At 38.8% G+C, this 27,920-nt stretch overlaps 2 protein-coding genes across 7 annotated transcripts; one reads left to right on the forward strand and one right to left on the reverse strand.

Moving 5' to 3' along the window:
• Positions 1-1,829: 1,829 nt before the first annotated feature.
• fbln7 (fibulin 7) lies at positions 1,830-17,980 on the reverse strand. 3 transcript variants are annotated; one of them, XM_072677514.1, is made up of 8 exons: positions 17,726-17,980; positions 13,518-13,680; positions 12,230-12,406; positions 7,840-7,965; positions 6,437-6,574; positions 5,706-5,843; positions 4,297-4,435; positions 1,830-3,655 (listed from the first exon to the last, which is right to left on the reverse strand). In XM_072677514.1, exons 2-8 carry the CDS (start codon positions 13,654-13,656, stop codon positions 3,280-3,282), a joined length of 1,233 nt encoding a protein of 410 aa, XP_072533615.1. In that variant the 5' UTR covers positions 13,657-13,680; positions 17,726-17,980; the 3' UTR covers positions 1,830-3,279. The 3 variants fall into 3 exon arrangements, with proteins under 3 accessions (XP_072533615.1, XP_072533614.1, XP_072533616.1); XM_072677513.1 differs by lacking the exon at positions 17,726-17,980 and adding an exon at positions 15,784-16,109; XM_072677515.1 differs by lacking the exons at positions 7,840-7,965; positions 17,726-17,980 and adding an exon at positions 15,784-16,111.
• zc3h6 (zinc finger CCCH-type containing 6) lies at positions 17,397-27,825 on the forward strand. 4 transcript variants are annotated; one of them, XM_072677511.1, is made up of 12 exons: positions 17,397-17,849; positions 19,974-20,187; positions 20,289-20,411; positions 20,510-20,723; positions 20,830-20,975; positions 21,065-21,193; positions 21,276-21,389; positions 21,506-21,616; positions 21,717-21,934; positions 22,078-22,526; positions 22,748-22,939; positions 25,070-27,825. In XM_072677511.1, exons 1-12 carry the CDS (start codon positions 17,764-17,766, stop codon positions 26,542-26,544), a joined length of 3,471 nt encoding a protein of 1,156 aa, XP_072533612.1. In that variant the 5' UTR covers positions 17,397-17,763; the 3' UTR covers positions 26,545-27,825. The 4 variants fall into 4 exon arrangements, with proteins under 4 accessions (XP_072533612.1, XP_072533611.1, XP_072533610.1 ...); XM_072677510.1 differs by having other exon boundaries at positions 22,751-22,939; positions 25,067-27,825; XM_072677509.1 differs by having other exon boundaries at positions 17,398-17,849; positions 25,067-27,825.
• Positions 27,826-27,920: the final 95 nt, after the last annotated feature.

The following is a 27,920-nucleotide window of genomic DNA, read 5'->3' on the forward strand; positions in this document are numbered from 1 at the left end:
TAAACAAGAAGAATTTAGATAGCTTAACACAACTAATTTATCAAATGCTTTCTCCAAATTCAACACAAAATACGACTTTTATTGACTATTGTTTTGTAATAGGACTCTAATAAGAGCACACATTTGCAAATCGGGTGGCAAATCAAAGACTTTTCAAGAGTGCACAAACATGGAAAGGGTTGCAAAAAGATAGTAATAGTTTGCAAGTTCAAAGTTAAAGAAACACTGGCTTTGCTACCTAGACGTGGAAGAAAGAGGATGCTATCACGAGTGCCACCAAATTCTTGAGGAGGCAGGTTGTAAAAAACCCTGCAAAAGACCTGCAGCAAGATGTGGTGGCAGCAGGCACTGATGTTTCAGTTTGCACAGTAAGGTGCAGACTAAATGCTGAAGGTCTTCATGACTTCTGTCTTTCTCTCCCGAAACCAGCTCCAGGACCCTAACTAGTCTGGCTTTAAACCAGCATACTCAAACTGTATTAGAATCAGTATGGAAGAAGATCAGTTGCATTGTCTTCTTGATCTCTCAACCACCTTTAACACAGTCACAAGATACTTCTAAAGTCCTTTGGGAACTCCTTGATTATTCATTTATGCAGTGGCCCTGGTGTAATTGTTGATGACCAGCCATCTTGCTTATGTTGCAAACCTAACGCTGTAATGCAGATTTCTCTACATCATTCAGAAAATTCAACCATTTATCTCTGGAACACCACCCAGGTGCTTGTTCAGTCTCTTGTGATCTCAAGATCTCAAGACTAATGAAACTCACTCCTGGCAGGTCTTCCTATGCATACTATCAGGCCTCTGCAACTGATCCAGAATGCAACAGCTCAACTTGTCTTTAACCGTCTTAAGATAACCCATGTCACTTCCTTGATGCGTACCCTTTATTGGCTTCCTGTTAAAATAATATTTGTATCAAGAGCCCTTTGTGCTTCAAGTATGGCTCGGCTTGAATTTTTCATCTCTCAGGATGCATGAAAGACAATTATCTAGATTATTCTCTGTCCTGGCACCAAAGGCAAATGGGTGCTCTACTATGTAATGAAGGGGTTGAATAATTCTGTCTGCACTCTGCAGTAGTCATTAAAAGTGTCATGTTGTGTTGAAGGTAGAGAAACCACATGTTATATTTGTTGTGATGAGCTATTTAAATTGTTCTGTTTGATTGGCTTATTGCAAACAACTGAAAGGTGAAACATTTTGCAATGGGGTTGAATATGTAAATAGCAGTAAAACTGACCAAGGTTTTCTTTTGTGGTGTTCTCTTAAATTGATTAAAAAACATGTTTATCTAAAGGTCATTGTAAAACCTTTGCTTAGGAATCAGATGTATTCCTTAAATTCCATTTAAGGAATTTCCAAGAGAACATTTTTGCCTGTGAAGACTTTTGAAGAATTAGTTTTCCCTAAAACATCACTTTTTACAAATACCACTTTGAATGACAGTTGTCACTTAGGAGATTATATATAACATATGAAATGTTATATATATACGCACACATGACAGCTGAAGAACATTGAATGAATTAGATCAGTGGCTCTGAACCACCTGGTTGTGGTGACCTCAGTGGAATCATGCACTTGCATGAAAAATCTTACTTGAGGGAGTCTCAACAACCTCTGACTGTTTTGGGCAATATCCCACCACAACTTTTAAAAACATGTGTCCAAACAGGTGTTTCTGGACACTTAAGGTTCCTTTGATCTTTCTGAAACATATATATTATTTTATTTCCTGACTGTTATTGGGGCTGGCTTATCTTAAAATATGATCAAACTAATTGTGTCCATGGCAATTCTCTAGCAAAATAACTACCACATCCAGGATTTGCACACAAGTAATTAAAATTGTCATTTTATTTCATTAAGTACAAAAATGGTATGTGCAACACAGAAATATAAAAATGAGTATGTGTTTGACCTCGAATAGATACAAGACCTGATATACACTAATATAAAAGGGCAGTTATTTTATCAAACATGTTAAGATCAGGATATTTTGAGAGTTTATTAATGAAAAACTGGGATTCTTTCATTCTCTTGATCTCTTGTAAATTTACAGAAGACCTGTATTTTTTAAATGTCTATATACATTCCATAAATAAATCAAACACACTGACTTTTGGTCTGCTCATATGCTATTTCCTTTTACAAAAGTGTCAAAATAAAACTCCTCGCTCTGGATAGTGCCATGAATGTTAAGGTATTTATAATAATGGTTAGAAATGAACAGAAACATCATTAGTTTCATGATTATGCCCATCTGATTAGCTAGGTATTTGTAATGTATGTACAGCCATTCACTTTCATTCAGTTCACTCAATTACTCACTTCATAAACCCACTTATTTGCCCATCTTTAAATGAAAATTTTTAACCTCAGTTAAAAGCTACAGTCCCCTGACCAAATTACATATTTTACTGTTTGTTGAGCCAAAATAATTAAATACAAATATTAATACACAGTTATGTTACATTATAACATGTGCAAAGGTTTAGAAATCTGTTATGTTAGTGTTTACTACTCACAACAATTCAAGATGGATGAACTTTCAGCTATTCCCCCTTAAAGAGTGTTTCTAATTCTAAGGTCTTGCATGTACAGCATGTTTAGAATCTACTTACAGATGTTCAATGATGTTTCAAGTCAGGGCACAGTGAGACCATTCCAAAAGCTTGGCTTTGGTTCATGGTGGATGTTTAGGTGTTTGGGATCATTGTCCTGTTGTAGAAACCTCTTTTCTACCAGTTTATTCACTGACTATGTAACATTTTGCATTTAGAATTTGCTGATATCTGGTAAGGTGTATTTTGATCTGCATGTGCAATGGTTCCTGTACCACTGGCAGCAACAAAGCCTAGCATAACAGATCAGCCATCATGCTTAACTATTGACAAGGGGTTTTTGTAATCAAATTCTGCTCCTTTTTCTACAAATATATTAAAAAGGACAGTATTTTTATTATTACAGCCAATAAGATTAATTCTTATAAATTTAGCCTACTTGTTTCTGCAATGTTTTTGAGTGATCTATATGTTGTTTCAGACGTTGACTGTTGTGATGAGGTTGTGGGTAAGGCTTCCTTCTGATGACTTCATCTTTAGAATTGACATTAACTGACCATTCAAAATGACAATTCCTGACCTTTTAGAAGCATTTAGAAGCATTTAAATGTTTTTCTACTATTTGTGTTGGATGTAAACCCAACATGGTGGTAAATCTTCAGGAATTAGAACGGACACCCCAAAAAGCTCTTGCTTAAAAACTCCTCTCCTTAGAATTCATAGGGAGAGACTAGCACATGGACTCTGGCTAGGTGTTTAGCCTGGAAGGTGCGGTCCAAATACTCAGCCATGTCCACGTCCACGCTGAGTTCCTGTGGCCCGTTCAGCGTCTGGACCAAGATCAGTTCGCCAGTCTGCCGGTCTGATCGTTGCATGACAAAGAGGCTTCTCGCATCTCCCCCTCCGGCAATGCCAAAGCGTAGGCTGTCTGGGCCGGAGCGGCCTGGAGCAGCAGCAGTAGCCATACGAAAAAGTGTGGCTGGGGCACGCAGGTTAGAGGGCAGTGAGATGTAGTGGTAGGAGACCGTTTTTGGTGCTAACGGACAGGTACGACTCTCCATTGGGCATGGATTTCTCTCACACTGGCTGCAGAGGGAAAGCAGTTGCTTAGGTTAAAGCAATTTTTCAGCAAAAGATTATGTTTACATAATATTTCCTCTTAGGCCAAATGTATTAAATTAACTAAGACCCCAGCAAGAAAGTATCAAACTAATCATACACAAAACTATAAACAGGTTGCAATATAAAAGTACAGTGATGCATAGTTGAAAAGTTCAGTTTGGAATGGTCTTTTCCATTCAAGCTGCACCACAACAAACATAACTCACTGTCTGAGCTTGATTAATAGTTTGATAATACAATTAATAAGCAAAAAAATTGGAAAAGAAATGGCTACAAAATCCTGCATTTGGCTAGCTGGTGTATGTCATTTAGATTTCACCACTAGCAACCACAGGTCATGTTTCTGCATAGCACAGACATGCTCTGCTATGCAAGACCATACTAGACTATAGCCAGTGGCTACATCTAAAATGTTATGTTATTCAAAGTTCTATTAAATGGTGACACACAAAATACATGCAAATCCAATGTCTTCTTTAAAACAGATTTCATAATAAAGCAACCAAAGCACTTGGTTCACTGGAGAACATTCAAATACTGTTTTAGATCAAGGTGTTGCTCAACATGTTGCTGCATTGTAATTGTGCATGTGTCCTGGCACTCACAAAGGCGAGGTCTTGACGTAGCTGATGTTTCCATGTGAGCGTGGGCACTCAGGGTTCACACATTGAAAGCCTCCACCAGTGTTGACACAGGTGGTGCCATGGCTACAGTTATGCTGTTGCGTAAGACATTCGTCCACATCTGGAGCAGAACAGGCATGAGGGAAGGAGGAAGGTGAGAAACGGAGAAAGAGTTTGAAGAAGAGTAAGAAAATCTATTGAGACTCTTCCTTTGGGGGTTTGAAATCGAGTTCAGCCTATGAGTGTAACAAAAATGTAACACCGCTCCAATATGGCAGAAATCTTTAGTGAAGCAGTCAGTGTTGCCCTGATCTATTGTGCTGGACCCGCCCCCCTCAGTTTGCATATAGAGCAAACAGGTCTTTAATATGCTGTTTTAGCCTCTGGACTTTTGACATGCTGTAGCATAATCATGCAAAGATCTGTTAAAATACAGAATGTCTCCTGAATTTAAATGTATATGTTTAATCTAGAATAACCAATAGAATGTCAATGTGCACCAACACAAACACAAACTTAAAATTTCAAAAATGTTGTAAAGAGACGCTTTAAAGCGTAGCTTAATAAAGAACAGTAATAAACTGCCCAATCAGCTCCTTGTTACTATGCGGTTTTGTTGTTCTGAACAGGATCTCTACAATTATTTATAAAACAACAAAGAAAACAAAAACTGAACTCCTTGTTTTACCCTTTATTTACATGCACAACACATTGCTGGTCTACATATTTATTCTATTTTACTATTAGTAAAGTAACTTAGTTTACAAAGGTTTACAAAAAAACTTTTTTTTCTTTATGCACCTTGTCTCATGTTTTGTTTGCTTCAATGTACTAATATTATGACAAAAAAGTTACACACACACACATACACATATATATATATATATATATATATATATATATATATATATATATATATATATATATATATATATGTGTGTGTGTGTGTGTGTGTGTGTGTGTGCGTGCGTGCGTGCGTGCGTGCGTGTGTGTGTTTATCTTATTCTATCCCTATTTCTTCTCATTTAGTTAATTAACCCAACCATTAGTAGTACTACCAAATTAACCCAACCACCATAGTACTAGCAATGCTTCAGACATTAGGAGGAAGAGTTCCAGCATCACATTTAGAGTGAGCAGGGGAATGAGCCAATTGTGTTTTCTTGGACTCCAGCCACTGACAGCAAGGTAGCAAGGTAGATTGGAACAAGCAACCCCGGGCCATAGTCACAGCTTAGTTACAACTGCTGAACCACTCGGAGCTCCGTCTAAATGTTTATACAGCACATAATTGGCTAATGCTCTACAGAGTATTGCCGGTCTTGTGGTCAAGGAAATCTAAAAACTTGAGCCCACACAAATACACTTTTGATGACACTGGTGTCACTTACCCTCACAACTCCTGCCATCTGCAAGCAACTTGTAGCCACCGGGGCAAGAGCAACGGTATGAGCCTGGAATGTTTACACACATGTGAGCACATAGTAGGCCACTGCTGTCTGCTTTATACAATTCACACTCATTTACATCTGCAAACAGAAAGAGAGAGAAGGAAAGAAATGCTAAGCAATCACTTAATGTATCATTTATTTTCAAGTCTGATAAAAAGAAAACAAACAGATAGACACATTCAACAGCAATAGTAAGCAACAGATAAATGTACAGGATGTGTTAGCATGACAGAAAACATGAAACAGGGCATTTGAAAAATGATAAACATAAAGAAGGAAAAATAAAAAAATGGACATTGACCTTGGAAAAATGCTGCAAAGGAAGTGTACTAGGAGTCTCAAAGTGTGGTGATACAGCTTTACAAAAGCTTCTCTTCAATAAAGAAATATCCATCCATCAAGTCAAAGACCCTTCTCAGTACTATAAACCTATACAACTCTTCTGGTTTAGAGTGTATATGCCTTTCTTCATTTAATGCATACTAACCAGATAGGTAAGTCCATTTTACATTACCTAACAGGTTTGCTGATTGAATACAGATGAAGTTTAAGAAACAACGTTGGGTATTTATGATTAATTCTTAAACAGAACACTTTCTTTTTCTCAGTGTAAGTCCTTGCTAATTTGTTCTTGACAGAAGCTGTTTAGTACAGTTGAAGGTGGACTTTACCTTGGCAGATGCTGCTGTCTGAGGTGCCACTCATGTGGAAGCCAGCATCACAGCTGCAGTGCTGTGCTTGGTCCACTTTAGCACAGCGGGGCTTACGACTGAATGCTGGATCATTTACAACACTCCATTCAGGAGGAGCTAAACAAAAAAGGGGAGGACAAGAATGGTCACACTGAGACACAAATACAAGCACTTACACACAAATGCACAGACAAAGAAATACAGAAAATCACATGGAGACAAAACAGACATGCATGCATCGGACTGTAGACAGACAGTTTTAAAGCTTGAACCACATGTATATTGGATCATGTACTAACTTTTATCAGTTTCCCATTCTAACTGTTCAGAAACATTCACCAGTTGTTGGTAAATTCAACCACTGGCCAGATTACCTGGTCGCAAACAACCTGTACATGCTGGCCGCTTTATACACATATTGTGCTTAACCCAAAAAACACACAAATTGTGGACTCAACACTATCTATCTAACTGGATAAACTAACTAAAATGCTCCAAAATTGACTTCCACTAAAAGTGTTTTTCTCCCTCTCTAACACTGACATTTTAGATATTTGTTTTTGTGTGACAGCAACAATATACTGCAGTCTGATATACTGATTGCATTTGGGCGTGCCAAAGGCCATAATTTAAAGAAAGTAGCTGAATTTGCAGGAATTTGAATCATATAGTAATTCGGGTCAACCAGCAGGGGCGGAAATCCTATTCTACAAGAATTCTTGTCATTCTTGAGCAAGTAAGCAGTGAAGTGAAGGTCTCTTGCGTGCCACTCTATGCCATATGTTCATGCTATGCTGTTCCCTGTGGAGTGTTCCTTCAGAAGATGTGAAGGACCTGAGTTAAAGTCTAGAAGCAATTATTGCATGTTAGTGAAACGATTTTCATTCACAAGCTGTGAAACCTGTCAAAGGCCACAATTTTTATGAGAACTTCCTGTAGACTGGAATTTTTGCATCTGCTGGTAGACCCGTATAACCATAAGCTTCAATACACCTGCAAATTCATCTACTTCCTTCACACTATTGCCTTTGGCATGCCCAAATGCAATCACTGCTTTTTGCCAATCATTAAAATCTGTTTTGTAACCCATTTTCCACACACCCAATGAGACACTGATAGCACTGTACTGCCTCTTCTCAATCTATGAATCCTACTAGGTACCCTGCAAGTATTTAGAGCCTGATCATTCTTGTGCAAGGAGTACCATCTGAGGAAGTCTGAAACTACTACCAACTTAAACAGGCAAGATTTTTTGGTCTGGGGAGCTTATTTTGGAACAATATTCTCTAGTATGCTTTCTACATAAAGGAAACAGACTGTCATTTACATTGTTAATGTGTGTCATAGCATTGTGTTAGGTCTAACCTGACCACTACAGTTACCTGTCTGAGTTTGGTGCTGACAGTGGGTTCCACTCCAGTTGTAAGGACAGGTGCACTTGTACTGGTTCGCACTCTCAACACAGCTGCCACCATTCAGACATGGGTTACTGGCACACTGACTCACATCTGCATTTATTCAAAGAAGGTATCTTAAGGTTATTATCTACAGTTGCTTAAAGCATAAGTTATTGACAGGCTGGACAACATCCATATTTTTCATATTTCTACTGTAACATAACACAGGAAAAGGGAATGTTTTTGTTTTACCTTGTGGACTGCAAAAAATTGGACCTGAATAATGAGTGCCCGAAGAGAAAGTGAGAGAAAAGAGGAAAGTGACCCTGTACAAAATAACTATATAAAAAGGGGGGCAACCTATAGTGTCAAATAGTAGGGTCGGTTTTCATTCTGATTTGCCAATGACACTGTTATTTGCACAAGTCCACTACAACACTTTCAAAGACAGTCAGACAGTTAGCTAGCTCATACAACCTCTACTACACTGCAGTTCCTCTGTGCTTTAATAGTGGGAATCTGGCTGTGTTACTATTACAGTAATGGCCCTTAGACATGGCTGAAGTACATGATGTTTACCACATGCTGATGTAGAGATAATGTTGTACAGCTTTTAACCTCCTTTTTTAATTCACAAACATTTGTCCTTTATTGTCTCTTTAGTAATTCATCATGGAACATTATACATGATTTTTTTTATTCAAAAGCATGAAGCAAAATTGAGTAGCTTAAAAAACAAGATTGCCTGAAATATCCAACAAGGAACTCTTGCTAATGCAGCACATTTTAAGCAAAAAAAGAAACTACTACTGCACTATTATAAGACACATATTGGCCCTAAACCCTCTCTGCTGCCCAGGTGCTGCAACAAACACTGCTCACTACACTAAACACATGTGCTCACTTTATCACATGTGCTCACTAGTGTGTATGTGTGTGTTCACTGCATGAATGGGTTAAAGGCAGAGGACAAATTCCATCTGTGTCCAGCACAAAATGGGGTGTGTATGTGTTTATTTATTAATTTTCTTTTTTTGTGTAGACAACCTTTTTAATTCGGCTGCAGTGTTTTGTACTTAGTAATAACTGGAGTAGCAGTAGTATCTTCAAAAAAGTTTCCTTAACCTTAAAATGTATATTTCAATACTTGTGTTTTATGATTTATCTTAATTTGTATTATTTTAGGCTTTATTTAACAGTTGTTATTGTCTTAATTTATAAGTCTACTTCTATGCACTGAGCCATGTTGAAAATGATGATCGTCTTCAATGCAACACTATCTTAAATAAGGTTAATGAAGAAACTAATATTTGTCATCTGTACTGACTGATACCAGAGACAGAGAGGAACAAACATTTACAGAAAGAGGCAATGAGAAAGACAAAGAGGGAGAAAGAAAGTCTCTGAAAGCTCAGAAGACTTTGGACTTTTTCCAAGCTCTTTGGCCACCGCATTGGCACCGATTGTTATGCCCCTAATCCTTCCCGTGTTTATGTGATTTCCCTGGTGGCTTTAGGCACAAGCATTCACAGATGTAAACTCCTCTCGATCTCAAAGATATTTCAGACCTTTGCCATCTCAAAAAGGTGATTTTAGAAGCAAAATGGCACAAATGGCCCTTCTCACCCTGTCTGAAAACACATTTACACAGAGATTATCTGTATGTGTTTTTGGCTTGTACTGCAATGTTACCCTCTCTTGTGCATGTTCGAACCTACTAAGATTACATATACCAGGTCATCCCAATGTACCACTTGGAATGTTTGAGGCCATTGCCAGCTGCGACTGAAGGAAGACATCAATAGCATACTTAGCATACTTTCATGCTATCAAACCCCAGGCCTCCTTTAATGAAATGTGTGTGGAAAGTTAAAGGGACACTTCCACCAAAAATGCTACCGTTCTTGTTCATTAAATAAGTAAGTGACAAGCCATGGAGAATTGCGAATTAATAATTTCACTTGTTTCCTTTATTTGTTTGTAAAACAAGAATGTAAATCAGGCACAAACCTAAATATATACAATGTCGGTCTTTAACTAAAAACAACAAGCTCACACTGGAACTGTCATACCTTGCCGAATTCATTTTAACAGCACTGGTTTGTTTGGTTCATCCTATGCGTTCATGACCAGTAGTGTTTTTGAGTGAAGTATTTTAGCTCTGCCCATTAAAACTCTGCACACAAGTTTAGGTCTCTGTGGCACTGGTTGCGCCATTAGCAGTGAGACCAGCTCTTTTTAAAATAGCCCAGCCAAAAGCAGGTTTGTGGCTGAAGCATGTGGGCAACCGAGAGAAAGGGAAAGACTCAGGCAGGAATGCGAGTGCAGGTGTTTTTCTTGCTTTTGAGACATTTAATGCCACTCTAATGAGAGCTTTATTCAGTGGAGCTCAGTAGCTCGAACCGGTGTTAAGAATGCCTCTCTTTCTTTGCCTCATTCTTATCTTCCTGTGAGTGTGTGTGTGTGTGTGTGTGTGTGTGTGTATCTTCTTCACTAGCTGTAGTGTACAAAGTTTTCCTAATGTACATTTAGACACTAGACATTAGACATCTTACCAAGCACAGTCTGAATGGAATAAAGGGAGATTTTCTTGCTGCTTCAGTAGAACAATATGACCAGCCAGCATTCAAAGTCCAGGAATTCCACTGATTCAGAAACAGGGTGGCATAGTGACACTAGCCTTAGTTACACTGAATGGCCACAAGCTGCTACAGGCATGCACTGTTAAGTTCATACAGCACATTTTTCTTGTGTTTTATATTTTTCCTGAAATCTATTAAATCTGGTTAACCCTTAGAATGAAACTATAATTGATTTCCGTTCTAATTTGGCCTCATTATAAAAGCACCCGAGACTAAAACACTCCTTATAACTTCAATTTAAAGGGACATGCTAAATAGCTCAGTAGGCTGAACAGGCAAATATACTCTTTGTAAATGCATACATTTTTGTGGTTTGATTTGATTGCAATTTATATAACTCAACACATCTAATATAACAAGTGGTTTCTCTAAGTTCAATACAATGCAACATTATTGACTACTGCAGTCTCTGAATTATTCAACCCTTTCATGACAAATGTCACCAAATCACCAAAAGGGTTTCTGACCACCTGCCTCTTTAGGAATCTCATGGCAGACTTGTCAAGGTAGCAAAGCCAGTGTTTCTTTTAATGTGTGACAACTACAGTGAACAACTGTAATTCTAGGAACATTAAGTGCCTTTGTTCTCTTTTTGTACCTTTTTCCTTGTTTGTGCAAGTCAAGTCAAGTCAGATTTATTCATATAGCGCTTTTTACAACTGTTGTCTTCACAAAGCAACTTTACATAATTAGTAATTAATAAAAGACAGAGACAAAAAGAAGAAATAACGTAAGACATGAAGGATCAAAGAACCCCAATGAGCAAGCCAACGGTGACAGTGGCAAGGAAAAACTCCCTCAGAGCTGGAGGAAGAAACCTTGGAAGGAACCAAGACTCACAAGGGGGACCCATCCTCCTCTGGTCTGGTCAACTATTTAAACATTATTGATAAAAATGACCAAACCATTGCAAGGAAATGATACCTTCTCTGAACATTTTAGACAACTCTCTTGATTTCTAACATAATCAAATGTCACAGTCAGCAAACCCTTAGCCACAAAATTAAACCCTTGATTAGTTGCATTAGGTGTGCTTGAGAAAACCTGATTTGCAAATGTCTGCTCTTATAATTCCAAAACTACAGTACACATTGGCATAGTGCGTTGAATGTGGAGAAAAACAAAACACAGCTGTTTGCAAAAAACTTGTTATATTAGTTGTGTTGAACAATTTAAATTGTTCTTGTTTGATCTGTTTATTGCAAACAGCTTTGTAATTAAATGACAATTAGTATTTTTTGCATAACAAATAACAAATCTAATTTGGAATGTGGGAAGAATAATTTTGATATCAACTGTATGAAGCTACTGCATCTTTGCAAGCTGCTGTTATATGCAGGGTATGGATAAAATACACGTATTGGAAATATGTCCTCAGAATACAGAAATGAAGTATCTGTCTATCCAGATACTTTTTGCATTTTTTACTTTAAGAAAAGAACACACCGTTTTAGTGATTTATAGAACTGAAAGCTATATGTGTACTACTGGTCAAACACCACTGCAAAATCACAAAGGGTCTTCAGGTTGTTCAGTAGTATTGTTTGCATAATTGATACTGACAAATGGAAAATATACCTACTTGTTCAGAAAATAAAAATGAATCAGAAAAAAATGCCTTATTGCTTTGTTTCCTTGCGCATTGGGTCTAAGCAGCTGATAAAACAAAAGAAAGTTGTGAGTTTCAGAGACCTTATTCAGTTGATTTTGAGGCTCCTGATAATAATACAGACCTTTACAGACTGCACTGACCCCACTCCAGCTGCCGTTCTCTTGGCACACACGAGTCCCTGGCCCCACCAGGTGATAGCCTGGAAAACAGGCAAAGTGCACCTCATGTCCCACCACATATTTGGAGCCAAATTTCCTCCCATGGGCTGGAGCCTCCAAAGCAGGACAGGGAGATGAGGCTGGAGTGATAGAGAGAGTGAGAAAGCAAGATATAAAGAGAGAAAAAATAAGAGAAGAAAAAAACATGAAGGGAAAGTCTTCTGCTGCTCCTTATAACCGCCTTAAGGTTCAATGTGTTGTCCATTTTGAGATGCTTTTCTGCTTACCATAATTCCATATTGCTTTAATTAATTCTATCTATATATGGTAGTTTATATTCACCATAGCCTTTCTGTGTGCTTAAACCAGTTTATCCATTCACTGTTAACAAGCCATTTCTGTCTACAGAACTGTCGCTTACTGGATGTCATTTTCTTTTACACCGTTCTGAGTGAAGACTCTAGAGTCATAAATGCAAAATGCAGGAGACCATAAATACTCTTATCTTTCCGAACAGGGTCTACAACTTGAATTGAGGCAATTGTGACAAAAGCATAACTGTGCGCTAGAATTTTTTCATTTATCTTCTTAACCGCTTCTTCTTGGTTAGCACCCTAACGCTTCTCCTTAGATTTATGACACCTTTGCGACTATATCTGGGAGCACAGGGCCAGGTATCAAAATGTAAAGGAACTCATGTAGATCCTAAAGGTTTTATGTCTTTAATGAAAGTCTTTTGAAGTGTGCTTCACAAAGCCCACCAACCAAGCTGTGTGAGGCCAGCAGCCCCAGCTGCTTCCATTTCATCACAAACACCTGCTCCAAATGGAGCAAGGCCATGTGTGGTATGAAGGTTTCTAGAAAGGGCACGTTTTCTCTATGCTCTAGACCCTTTCTCTGTGCAAGGTAGGTGTGAACCCTACACTGCAGGTTTGTGGTTTTTTTACCTCTCTGAATGTTCCTAAATGTCTGCATATTCCAAGTTGTTAAGATGTAAAGGAAGTAATTAAGTTTAAAGTGAAATGCATTGATAAATAGTAGGTGATTCAGCCTGTAGTTTTTTAGTAGTTGATAAATAATCACAAAGTCACATGAATTTACATAAATTAGATTTTAAGTATTATAGATTTTGCTATTGTCTACCAAAATGTATCTCTACAGTCTTCTATGACTGTAATGTATAGTGACTCTGATACCCAAAATGACACACTGACCAGATAATAATATAGTCATTAAGCACTGCATACATACATAAAAACTGGTCTGCTTGTGGGAACGTAGACACAGAGTTCTGAAGACTGGCAAGTTTGGACTTCATGATTCGAAGGCCTTCAGTAAAGCGGATCTCCTGTGCTTTTAGAAACTTCTCCATTTGCCGGAGCATGCCCATCACCCTCTGCTTGTCCAGGCATCCCTAGCCCATTACAAAACATAAATAATATAATATTTAGGTGCCAGACAATCCACATGAACACATTTGTCCCTTTAAGGACAATACCACAATTACAGGTATCCACTAATAGAGCATCTCAAACCCACCTAAATTCAGCTTGCTCTGTAAAGTACCATTAAATTGACATATATTTGTATTAATGGCAGATGTTAATGAGGTCATTCTCTGAAAAAGGGTGGGCATGGCTGTACTGTACAGTGCAGAAAAAAAAAGGCTGTTCTTGAAGTGTTTAGATGAAACTCAGTGAGCCTTCAAAACAGCAGGCTTCTTAGCAACACAAATATCAGTACATTTCTGAGCACTTTTCCATTACAAAATGTACAACAATGTCTACAAAAGAACTGCAATTAATTTGGGTGCTTAAACATATTAAACCAATATTAAATAGTCCAAAAAGATTGTTCCTACTTGGTTTCCTTTTGGAGAACTGTCTATTAGTATGAGCTACACAATATTTGGCAGGTGCTTTTAATATTATGGCTAATGTACTTCTAAATGCATCAAGACACCCTTTGTGAATTCAGCACCTGTACAAGGTACCCGTTGCTGACACAAATATTGCCAAGTTTCAGCATGAGGGGTATAGTGTCCCCAGCTGTGGGGCTGGTACTGCATATTCTGAGGTGATGGAGCACCATCAAATACCTCGATTAAATATGATTGACTGCATTGACAGCTGTGATCCAAAACTAATCCTCTAACATCAGTACTTGGTATCACTCATGTGATTGAATTCAATCAAATCCTCAAATACCCTTGATTTCATGCTCAAACATTGGATGTGCAGGTGTCTACAAACTCTTGAACATATAGGGTAAATTCGTGTACATAGAAAACAGCTTAGGTTTACTCTTTGCAAGGGAAACAGGCCAGTAATGTGAGTCTGTCTTTCTACCAGCTTTTGGTAGCTATACCAAAACCTGTTAGGCAGATGTCCTCAGGAACACTGCCCAAGCTGCTCTCTTGTATATTTCTCATGGCAAGGAGACACAGTCTTGTTATAGAAGAGTGAAGGGAGTAGACTGGCTTTGAATTTCATGAGGTTTCCCTTCCACTAGGATCACACAAAAGGGTTTAAGTAAGTACAAATATATAAACAGACTTACAGGATGTTTCTTCTGCCTTGATGCCCAGGTGTGTCTGACTTGAAATTATAAAATCTTGTTTAGACTACCAAGTGACATATATAAACAGCAATAACTTGTGCAGACAGCGTGGTATAAAACCTATCCTGCAGCAGATGATAACTTGTATATGGATAATCAGCAGTCCACAATACTTAATGTATTAATGCATTAGGTCTAACATACAGTATATGCAAGTTTATTGGACCAAACTGCCATCTGCCCCATGTCATGTGTTTTTAACAGTTTTCATTTGCAATGAAGAGTCTGAAAAAGAGAGAATGTGAATTCTTGTACTTATTATTAGTATCATTGTGCTATTAAACGTGAATGAAAACATCTAGACAAACAGTTGCAGAATAATCACAATAAACAACATTGGCGTGATCAAAATTCAGTTAGGAAATACCACATGTGCTGCGTCTTCCCCTGTAGCCTGCGCTATATAACTACCAGCTGGGCGAGTTTCTAATAGTACTTAATAAAATCTAATTATGATTGTACCTCTGTAGGCTAGCGGTTCTTTGCGGTTGTTTGGCTGGAAATCAAAACACTGCCAAAGTGGCACCCTGGCACCGTTCTGCAGCACAAGCACGTCCATTTTACCTTAACTGGTAAGCAGAGCTCATATACTAGAGATTCATTGCCGACTTTGTTGACACATTCCAGGGGATTTGAAACCCAGTTAAATAACTCGAGAAGCGTTGGACCTCCTCAGTTAATCACCTCAACTATGCTTTTGATCAGAAGTCCCCTTTTGTGTAATTTCGTGGCCAACCTTATCTAACAAAAAAGTTGCACTGCTTTTTAAAATGTTTCGTACACCCTTTTTAAAATAATTGTAAACATATTTCTTTCAGAGAGAGAGAGAGAGAGAGAGAGAGAGAGATAAAGAGAGAGAGAGAGAGAGAGAGAGAGATGAAGAGAGAGATTTACTAACCTGTATCCCGTCATTACAACTATGTAAAGCCAAGAGGGACAGTAAAATAAGAGAGCCATACTGATGTGTGAGGATCATTCTCCAAAGCCCAGTCTCTAATGTCTTGTCTAACTGCGCTTCTCGGGTGCCATCTACTCGAAAGTGCCCAGAAAAACGCCCTTTAATCCAAATTCTGTGTCACAGAGTTTTGTTTTACTGTTTTTTGATGTTGTGTCCGATGAACCGATGAAGAAAGTGCAGCTAATTTCTGTCTGAGATCACTGAACGATGGACGTGCAACCTGATTGAGTTCAGTCAGGTTATTTCCCACCCGTAATGGAATAACCCCCGCCTTCCTGCACTGCGATTGGCTGGAATGAGTCAGGTCTGGCCGCGCTACAACTGGCTAATCCTTCACAGGCAGTTCCTCTAGTTGCCAATCGTATCACAGGAAGGCGGGACTTGTTTTGAAAAGAGGTGGAGGAAAATCGTGATAATCACGCAAGCCTCTGTCCGGTCCGGATCTTTTTATTCAGGGTCAAGAGTATCCAGTGAGATTTCTTTCTGATGTGTGTCAACATTAAATTATGTTGAGTTATTATTCCCCTTTTAAGTCAATTTGCCATTTCAGCTCATATGCTCTTATGAGTTTTTCTTGGTGTGCAACGACATTAACAAAACATTGGCTAAACGTGAAACACATCACATCTCAAAACCACTATAAATACATAAAATATAATTGAGATGATTTAGTCATTAAATGTTTCTCTTCTAAAATTAAACTCCCTGTAACTTCTCAATACAGAACTTCAATCTTATTATTCTGATTCGTGAATAATAATAAACTGCAATAAAAGCTTTCACGCCCACGTCACTGCTAGAGAACTTAATGCCCCAGATTAACCATTTTGCATTTTAGCATTTGTAGCAGAGACGAATTAATTTACAACATTATATGGATATGTAAGAGAGGAAAATATGCAGAAGTACATGGCGTTTATAGAACAAAAGAAGGCTATGGTTACTAACTACTTTTTAAGAGAGACTATGGCTGCGTCTGAAACCACACAGCCTGCTACCATACTAAATAGTATGTCAAAGTAGACCTGCGCCCACACTAATGAATCCACTTGTGCAGTATTATTGTATGCGGTTTTGGACGCAACCTATATCAAAGAAATGATGCTCACTTGCCCTGACCACACACGGACCACACACGTTTGCAGTTGAGTGCCACCAAGTGTCAAAGAAGATATATTACATGCAGGAGGTTACAGTCAAAGAACGAACAGATTAAAGAAAAATAATGTTTTGAAAGTAGGGGTGTAATTAATTAATAAAAATAACCAAAAGAAAACTTTAAAACAGGTTGCTCGAGAATTATCCAGTTGGTCCATCCTGGGCATGGTAGAAACTGCGCATGTTAATGACATTGGTTGGTTGCTGTTGTGAGTCTGACTGACTCACTACACTAGACAGGTGCAGTAGCCAATAGAAGGACTGAAAATTGTGACAAGCGTTTAGGCTTCACGGTTTAGACCAATCAGATGCTGTTTCCAGGGTGTTCTCGGCAGCGGCCGGACAATTCTCATTGGTCAAATGACTGAGTGGGCGTGAAGGTTTTCCTAGTTCGTCGTCCTCGCGGCCATTTTGCGAAAACTGAAACGGGCGCCATGTCTGAAGGAGATATTGAATGCGTCGAAAATAATAACGATATCTGTTCCACACTCCATCTGCAATATCGCACCAAGGCAGCTGCCAGCCGACGGGACGTTAACAAAGCTGGGGTATCAAAGCTGTGTTTACAGCATAAAAATATCATCAGTGACATGAGAGAGGATAATGTCTGTTAACCGTCTCATTGTTGAGACGTGTAACCGTGAGTTTTTTTCCAGACTAATACAATCCTTCATCATCTCTCACAACAAGCCAACGTATCCATGAGTGACTGAATGCATCTCACCCTTGTTGCGGAGAAGGGCAGTTCCGTTTCCAACCATCATGGCTTTTGTGAGCCTCTTCTCCTGTCCCCCAAACCCTGTTCTTGACAAAAACATGACAGACTCTGAGCTGGCAGGGGATGAAAGGTCGAGTAACATTCTTATCTGCTTCTGTGCAGGGCTTTATGTAGTTTTATCAGTGGATGTTTTTTTTCTCTCATTTTCACTTGGGCTTTCCAACGTCAAGGGCACTGGCTTCGTTCTGTTAGCTAGTTCATTGGGACTGGCCTCCCCCAATACACCGAGGTGATCATGTTTTGGTGCATGCACTTTATTTTGCTAGCCCGACGGTCAGTTTATCAAACTCAGTGATCCATGTATGCCCACTGCTCGTCGTGTCCATTCTCTCATTGCTTTTCTCTTTATTTTGCTCTCATTTTCTCTCGCGGTAGCTTTCTATAATAAAGAATATTTCTCGGGACAAGCAGTAATTGCACATTACACTGTAATTTTTTGAAGTCTAGGAAGGTGTTTGAATATTTGAATAGATATGACGCGCTGGATGCTCCTCCCCCTCGCGTGTTCTAGAACACACTGACACGCCCATTTTGCCGGGAAACACTCCAGCGAAAGACTTAAAGGAGTTCCTGTGTGGGATTGTGGGTTACGTGTCTTTAATCCAAACAAGGGATTTACCGCAGGTCCTGAAAGTGGTAACTGATTTCAAGGTGTTCCAGAGCCAGTTTAGTACCCTGATTTCGTTTGTTTTTGTTTTTATTTTTGCATTATTCATACTCAGAAGTTAGCTTGCAATGACTGGGTGATTTGTCAAAGTCCACAACCACTATCCCACAGTACCTTTTTGTTTTCTTTCTTGTTGTTTACATATATCCATTGATTTGATATAAACAATCTGGAGCAGGAATCACTAAGACTAGATTGAAAAGATTCACCATTAGAAGATGTGCCTTTACCAGTTGTTTACCAGTTAACAGATTTACAGGATTGAGTAACACGTCCTCAGAAATGTTAAATTGTTAACAGGATGAAATCCTCTTGTCTAATAAGGTTGCTCTATTTATATATGGTCAAGCTGGTTGCATCATAGTGTAACAATTTACAGTGAGTAGCCTCAAAGTAATTTCTCCATGGGTGTAAGTAGTAAGATACCTTCTTTTTTTGACATTGCCTACATTTCAAACGTTAAAAATGACAAAAAAGCTACTGTTGGTGACCTTAGTCAACCAAAACGACAAAAGCAGTTAATTTATTACTGACCAGTTAAGTTAAAAGGAAAAGAAAAACAAATTGGGATAAAGTTTATAAATGACTTTGGTCATTGCATATCGATCGCAAAAAAGTGTGTAAGGGCTAGTTGAATAATAAAATAAGCTTTGGTTGAACATTTAATATGGAGGTTGGAATCACTTTTGAGGATTAAAACAATATAGATTATTACTGTACATGACATGATAATTGTTGACATGCAAAATTATGGGTATTAGATGTATTTATTTATTTTAAGTATTTATGTTAATCTTAAAACATTTTAATTGTACACCTCATTTTGTCTAAAACAAACACTTCTTATGCTTTGCCAACTCCAGCTTGAATTTAATGTAGATAAAAGGTGATTATGGCACTGTCACTGTTCAATTTCCACACAAATAGACAGACACATCACCAACACGTAGTCTTGTCTGTAGTAATATAAAGCAATCTGAAGATCACTGTTTCATTGATTCATTAATTAGAAATTCATTTCAGGGTAGCATGGTGGAGTTTTGATTGGGAATATTAGGTCAGTCATATTGATACTCTCATGTTTTCCACTCAACTACACATGAAACATGAGAGCCAAATTAGACCCGTTTTGTTGAATAGGATACTTTTCAGTAAAAAAGGTAGGGCAACCCTTGTTTTTGGATCTCAATGCGAAGTTGTGATGTGTCTTCCAGGGCATGTGTATATATTTCATCAGTTGTTTTTTTGCCAGTTATAAATTGCCATATGTAATATTTAGCATTCTGCTGTTCAGTGCCTATTTAGATGTTTATCTATTTAGTTGACTTCAGTTGCAGTTCTGTTACCATTAGCAGTAGAAAGACAATGTTTAATATTTTTTATGGACAGTGGTAGTAAAAGTCACATAGAAGGTATATATAGGTAATTGCTGGTATCTTTTAGCTACACATGAGTATTGTTCTCAATGCCACTGTTAAAAAATATTTCCTTTATGTTCACTCAAAAGTTTCTTGTTAAATATTAAAGGGAAGACGGTGAATTGGAAGATGGAGAGATAGATGATGAGGGCATTGGAATTGAAGAAAAAGACGAGGAAAACAAGGTGGAACATGAAGTGGTAGAGAGAGACAAAGAAAAAGTACGGGAAAAAGAAGACAAACCACATCGACACTCCCATAAGAGACACAAGAAACTAAAAGAGAAGCGGAAGTCAAAAAGAAGGCGAAGGGACAGACAGAAGGTGTAGTTAAAGTTTGCTTTTCTTGAATTATATATCTATATGTGTCTTTGAAGCATTACTTGTCACTCTACTCTGAATGATTACACTTTTCCTTTTTTTAGCACCACTCTCCTTCCAGTGTCTCAAGTTCTGACAGTTATGACTCTGATTATGACCATCAAGATAGATCTAAGAGCAAAAAGACCAAAGGCATTTACAGAGACTATGATGGCCAGTTTTCACATGTGAGAACTAATATTTATTTATATGATTTATCTGTGCCCACTCCCTATATTCCACCAATTCATTTTTGCTGTTCTTATGTGTACCTGTTGGTCTATAGCATGAACATGAACACAGTGGGGGTCATGGAAAACCACAAAGATCAACTCAGCACAGAAACAGTGAGAGTGAGGACAAATATGACTATGACGAAGACCAAGATGACTTTAGTGAGGAACTGTCCAAGTACAAACAAGCAAAGGAGTCAAATACATCCAGCCAGGGAAGATCACCTAAAGACCATGCGAACAGAGCAAGCATGAATAGGCAACAGTGTATGTTGTGTGTATTTTTAAATTATTTGCTCATATTTCAGTTTTAAATTCAAACATAATTTGAGTTTTTCATGAGTTTTTACTCACACATTGTTCTCCATTTCAGTTAGTGGTCTGCGTGGTCGAGGGCGTGGCGGTATGGGACTGGGCAGGGGGCAGGGTGCCCTCAATAAGAACAAAAAACAGAAAAGCAAGACCTGGGGCCGTGGTCGGGGCAGAGGAGGAGAACATGGGAGAGATGGAGCAACAACGGTAAGACTAAAATCTTTTAGCATCATCTTTAAAGGCATTTCAATAGTGACTGGACTGTATTTGATTCCTGTATTCATATGACCCTACAGGATGCCAAAGTCCAGCCAAGTTTCCAGAAAAAACGTCCTATAATGAGTCAGGAGTTCATTAATCAGCATACAGTTGAGCACAATGGGAGAAACATATGTAAATATTTCATTGAGGGTAGATGCATTAAGGTAAATCAATGCTGTTTACATGTAGTAAATATTGTCAAACATTTGATTTTGCATGGAAGTAATTATAATTATTTTTGCATAGGGGGACCAGTGCAAGTTTGAGCATGACAATGTTGTTCCAGAAAAGAAGAAAGAGCTGTGCAAGTTCTATGTTCAGGGATACTGCACTAAAGGAGAAAACTGCATTTACATGCACAATATCCTTAAATACAGAATCAGAATTTTAACAGTAATTTAACATAATTTTTGTCAGTAGGAATTAAATTATTATGTTCCTCTTTTCTTCTTACTGGTCCTTAACACAGGATTGCAAATGAATATCCTTGTAAGTTCTTCCACACTGGAGCAAAGTGCTACCAGGGAGACAACTGCAAATTCTCTCATGATCCTTTGACTGAGATTACAAAGGAGTTGTTAGACAAGGTAAGAGTTTTGAAGGTGTGCATTGCATATGCCAGACCATTCTTTGACAAACTCTAAAATGACCTGATTATGTAGATGTCCTATAATCATGTTTTTTCAGATCTTGAACACTGATGAAGATCATGCCCATGAGGATGAGCTGGAGCTAGAGGACTTAAGGAAGCAGGGAATAGCTCCCTTGCCCAAACCACCACCAGGGGTAGGGCTGCTGCCAACACCTGGCTCAGGGAGCCCACAGGATGGGAGCAAAAAGATCCCTTCTCTATTTGAGATCAAAGTACAGCCTACTGTGGACTTGGCACAGAAAATTGCTTTACGGTACATATTTTGTTTCCGGAAAGTGACCAAACAGTTCCTCTACCTTTTGTCTGAAAATTAATTCAGGGATTCAGTCATGTAGTTGGATATCATGCCTGTGCAGTGATGAGCACCGAATGATTATGCTCTGCCTTTTTTTCCAGGCCCAATTTCTACAACAGTTCATCTCCTCCTCCTGGACAGTTTCAGGGGGGTGGAGGCACTGCCCAGTTCACCAGTTCTCAAGAGGACATGCAGGCTGGTGCCTTGATGTCCCCGGGCCACAATCATCAACCCCCACCTCCAGGGTCACCTGGGTCCATGGGTGTCCCTTCTTCTCACTTCCCAGGCCCAGGTCCTCCCCAGAGCCCCCAAAGACAACTCCCACCTCAAGGATTAGGACAGGGCCCTCCTATGCCACCTCCTATACTCCCCAACCAGCACTTCCATGGCAGCCTGCAACACATGGATCATCAAAATCAGCAGATGAAACCACAGGGTTCATCACTTCAGTCTGTGTCTGATATTCAGATGCAGATGAATATGCCCTTGAGTCAAATGCCCTCAGAGTTTTTCAAAAACTTGTTCAGCAGCCACTCACTTGGTTTGGCAGGTAGGCCTCATATTGAATTGGTTTATTGTAATAATAGTATTTTAAACAAATGTGTTACATTTAAGAGCTATTAATTTGGAAAAAAGTAGTCTTGGTTTACAAAAGTAATATTTCAGTTGCAGTGACTCAGTTGCCCCTGGACCTGTTAACATGGTTACATTATGCTATCTGGTCCCTGTTGGTTTTGCAATGCTCTTTTTTTTCCTCCCTCTTTTTCTTAGAAGAGGGTCCATCAGGGTCCATGCAGGACTCCCAGCAGCACCAGCTGAACAGTGCTGAGTCCCACAGCGGTATGCAGGACTTTTTGCCTGCTGTCCAGAAAGTCCTGCTTCTACACCTGAACCAGAACCAGCAGTGCTCGGATTCTCACAGACTTGACATTCAGGGAGATATACCCCCTGGGAGAGACAGAGGTAAAAGAAACAAGAAGCATTCTGCAGTTACACTGATCAGCCATAGCATTAGTACCAATTAGTACCAGCCTAATACCACCATTCAAGGCAAGGACAAAACCTCTAAACCTCTAAAAACCTCTGGTATCTGGCAACAAGACATTAGCACAAGATCACTTAAGTTCTGTAAGTTGTAACGTGGTGCCTCAATGGATCATATCAATGAGCCTTAGGTGATCATGACCCTGTTGCCTTTTCACCATGTCCTTTCGTGGACCTCTTTTTGGTACTGACCACTGCATACCAGAAAAAAACACAAGCCCACAATTTGGCCCTTGTCAAAGTGGCTTAGATCTTTGCACAATTTTTAACTTTAAGATGACTTTTCTGTTTGCAGCCCATGACAGATGCCACCGTAGACTAAGATAATAAGTGTTTTCCGCTAATTTTATGACTGATCAGTGGATGTTATGTTAATAGTGAAATGTCACTAATCTGTCCAATGATTTTTTTTTCTTGCTATGTATGTAATTATGTGTATAAATCTATGTGTTGTATATACATTGTAATTGTAGTTGTTGTAGTCATTGTAGTTATGCTTAAGGTCAAGAGTCAGGGGAGTAATAATTATAGATGCAATGATGTGGGAATTGTGGGCTGATGCAAACCGTTTACAGATGTATGTGGTTATAAGTAAAAGGCACAAGAAGTACTACTTACATCTTGAATGAAATAATACAGGATAACATAAAAATACCACAATGCAATATGGAACCTGTAAGTGCCTACACCTGTCATTTCTGGGTACAGAATCACCCTATCTTAAACACCATTGTTCAGACTGTAAGGAACTGCAGGAAAACTGTATGAATGAAGACCAAAGAGCATTCTAAGAAAAGCAGAGGTAGTTATAGCCATGCACAGCAAGGAAATTGTGTTGTACCACCCAAATGCTGCCTAGACTAGGATCATTTGAGTAAATTATGTGGGTGACAGCATGTGTTGTAGGTGAGCCTTTTTCTTGGTAAGGATTAGACATTTTGCTAATATTGAAGAATGAATAATCATTGCAAAATACAAGGATATATAGCAAGACAACTTGTTATAAGTATGTTAAAAACGGAAGCTTAAATACATTCCGTAGGACATTTATTTTAGTTTTATTTGCACACTTCAGAATACAATGATAACAATACACAGTGCAGAAGTAGGTATACAATCCCTATCCACCTTTTATTATATATTGTGGAAACAGAAAATAACATAGAATACATTAAAATGGCATAGAAAAAACATAAACAATAAACAAAACAATGTCAACAAAACATGCAAAGCAAAATCCCTGTAAATGTGTAAGAATGTGTGTATGCACTCTTGTGATATGTCACTATAAATGAGAGAAAAAAATACAACATGAATATGAAGATAATACATATGACAGAAAAGCTACAATGTTTGTTAAACATCTTTTCTTATTACACTTAAGTGAAAATTGTTTATGCTAGCAGCGCTGCACATTTTAACAATGTCTGTCTGATTTTCCTGCCTTACCAGCATAATAAGCAATTCTCTGTCTTTTCTTGTCTTCCAGACCTTTTCTGACCTCTATAATTGCTCTAATGATAATCTACACTTTTGAAACAGCAAGCTGAAAACACATTGTTTTCGTATAGCTTGCCCTATGGCATTGATTATGTTTTCTGATCTTTAGACAGTTTAGAGAAGTTTCAGTTTGGGGAGTGTTAGTACAAGGTTTAAAGAGTCAAAAAATGTATACAATGTGACAATTTGATTAAGCTGACGGTTCCTAATTACAACTGGTGACCCCTCAGGCTTAATTTGATAATCAAGGTTTATCTCATACCTTGATTATGAGATGAAAAAAAATTGGATCCTTGCTAAACTTACAGTGCCCAATTGTTTTTAATGTGTTTTCTGTTATGAAAGACAGGACACTTGTGCATTAAAATTAGCTAAAAATGACAATGTGTTATTTACCCGAGGATGCCCATATGTTAAGATTCTAAGTATTAAAAATTGGTCAAATGTACACATCTGCCAATACCTGTTTCTACCTGTTATTCCTCAATAACAAAATTATTCTGATATTGTTTCCCGCTTATAATTATTATTTTTTTTTTTTTTCAGAAGAAACCACAAATTGGTATTCCAGTGATGATGAAGATGGCAGCAGTGTGACAGCTATCTTAAAGACTCTTAAAAAACAGAATGAAATCCTGAAGACACAGCAATCTCAGCCTAAGCTCCAGCAGCTTGGCATCACCCCAGCCTCCCTTACTGATCCCAGACTACACAAGGAAAGAACTTTGTCTAATGACCCCAGAATAAAAGTTGAGCCTAAGCAGCATGTTCTGGCTGATGCAGTTCTTGACCCCAGATTGGCCCGAGACCCACGCAAGATAAAGTCAACAGAGCCTAATTCCTCCAAGGTGGATTCTCACCGCCCCCTTAACCCAATCTCTTCCACATCTCTGAAGCCTCCTGTTGGAGAGGAGGATGAAGAGGGAGAGAGAGAGCTGAGAGAAAAAGCTGCCTTGATCCCATTGGATCCTTGTCCTGGAGCCACACTAAGGGACCCTCGCTGTCAGATCAAACAGTTTAGCCACATCCGAGTTGACATCCTCCTTCAACGGCCTGCCTTTGCTCACAGTGTAGTGTGGGCCCCGGAAGACCTCATCCCTCTGCTGATCCCAAAGCAAGAACCCTCCATCAACCTACCTTTGCCACCCCTCATTGCAGATGCCCAACTGAATCGTAGTCTCTCATCTCCACCAGACCACCTTCACATTTCTGCCCCAGGCCCTCCAGACCCACGTCTGGCAACTGCCCGTCTAAAAGAAGGTGTAGCTAAACTGAGTAGCCCCCCTGGCAGGACTCTTGAGCCTCGTCACAGCGCAGACAAGCCAACAGACCCCCGCACCCACAAGGTGTTAGATCCCAGGGTCAGTCGTTCAGCAAGCCTGGATTCTAAGCTGTCTTCTATGAGAGAGGGTTCTGTTGTTGTAGGGGTGATGGATCCTAGATTGCAGAGAAGCACAGCTGGGACTACCACTCTACCACCTGCTTCAGCAAAACCTGATTCAGAGAAGCTTCCACCATATGCACCTCGCCTTGCCTCTTCAAGTGGCAACGGTCTGGAAAGCCCCACAGTACTGCTAGGAGGTATCAGTTTGTATGATCCTCGCAATCACACCTTGCTCTCTTCAAAACAAGACAACGAGGAACTCCCAAAAAAGGTGGGCATCCTAAAGCAGCCTGTAAAACATGAGAGCCCTCCACAAGCACTGTCACCACCACAAGCAGAAGCTGAAAAGAACAGTAAGGCTTCTGATGAAGACTGTCAGCCCTTGCCCACTGCAGAACTGGTACCTCCCCGCTCGCCTGTACATGTGGCAGCACCCGCTTTGCATAATTTACCCATTCCACCACTGGCAGGGCTAATACGACCAGTTTACACAGACCCTCGACAAAACAGGCAGAGCGGCCAGACCACTGAAGCTCAAGAGGAGGAGGAAGATGAAGACAAGGAAGAGCACAAGAAGGACAGGCTACTTAAGGATGTGTTTAAGACCTTTGACCCCACAGCTTCGCCATTCTGTCAGTAAACACTCCTTCATCTATGCTAAACATTCGGTCCGCAATTTACTGCATCTTGGTCAAGTATTTTCATATTTATTTATATTTGTTTTGTACATACACTTTTCAATGCGTAATAAAACTTATTTGTCAACTGACAGTACCACTGAAATAGTTACAGAGATTAAAACATAGAACTTGAAATTGACTAATTACTAGTAAATTGCATTGTTAGGCAGACACTTTGCTGGTGTACAGTTGTAATTACAAATATGATATGAGGAAACTGTCACAGTGGGATTGAAAGGGATTTGTTGTGGTACATAAAGTGTTGCAGTTAAATATAAATATAATTGATATGTACGACATAAAGCTGTGGTAAGACATTTTTATAACATCATATTGTGCAAAGCGTGTAATTATTCAAAAGTCTATGTAAACACATGGCTAACATACCACAACCATTTTATTTTCTCCTTTACCCCCCCAAGCATACTTTATCATTGTGCTACAGAGACAATACAGGCAAAAAGAACATCTTGAAAGACAATTTATGCCTACTATTAATTTTGTAGTTTAACTAATATAAGAAAAAAAACTTTTTTTCCTAATGTAAAGTGGAGCTTTAAATCTTTTAGCACTTTATATAAGTCTGCATTTGTATTAGTGGTTTTATTGTTTCATGTGGTATTTTTTGTATTGTTCTGAATTTTGTTTACATCTTGGAGGAAGGACATTGTAAGATCAGTCATGTTACTTTGCCTTTTTTATTGTGTCTTAAATAAAATTTAAATGATCAGACTTTTAAGGTAGGTGTTAAAATAATCTGTTTTATAAAGTGTGGACATTTTATTTACGTCTCTCAAGCACACTGATGGGTGGCACAAGGCTGGGTGCTGAAGGATGCAGTGAAGTCTTACGGAGGCCTAGATCATCAGTCTCAGGATTCAGCTGCTCCTGTGCTCTGTGGATGAGCAGGGTCTTTTTCCACTGAAAGCAAAGGGAAGCTGCTTTTGCAGCTTCAGAGTTGGGCTCAGGTTGTCGCAAGCCCTTCCACAGTACAAGAAAAATATTGCCCTGTCAATGTCAGCTAGCCACAGAGAATGCAAGTCAAAAACAATAGTATATGGTCTTATGTGCAGGAGTAGGAAATGCTTTGGTATTTGTACTTGAGAATTGTACTTAAGTATTACTTTGGAAAAATGTACTTGAGTATTTTAAACGGAACTGGACTGGTTATGTTTTTCTCTTCTTCCAATCAGTCAAGTTCTTGTGATTATGAGCTAATTGTATTAAAATGTTGAAACAAATTCATGAAACGGTCCACAATTGCTCCAATTTATCTTTTGTCCTAGGTTGTGTGAGGATTAGTGCTGGCTAGTTCTTTGCAAATAATAATAATAAT

The sequence above is a fragment of the Salminus brasiliensis genome, chromosome 4 (assembly GCF_030463535.1).
Source record: "Salminus brasiliensis chromosome 4, fSalBra1.hap2, whole genome shotgun sequence".
In the NCBI taxonomy this organism is placed as follows: Eukaryota; Metazoa; Chordata; class Actinopteri; order Characiformes; family Bryconidae; genus Salminus; species Salminus brasiliensis.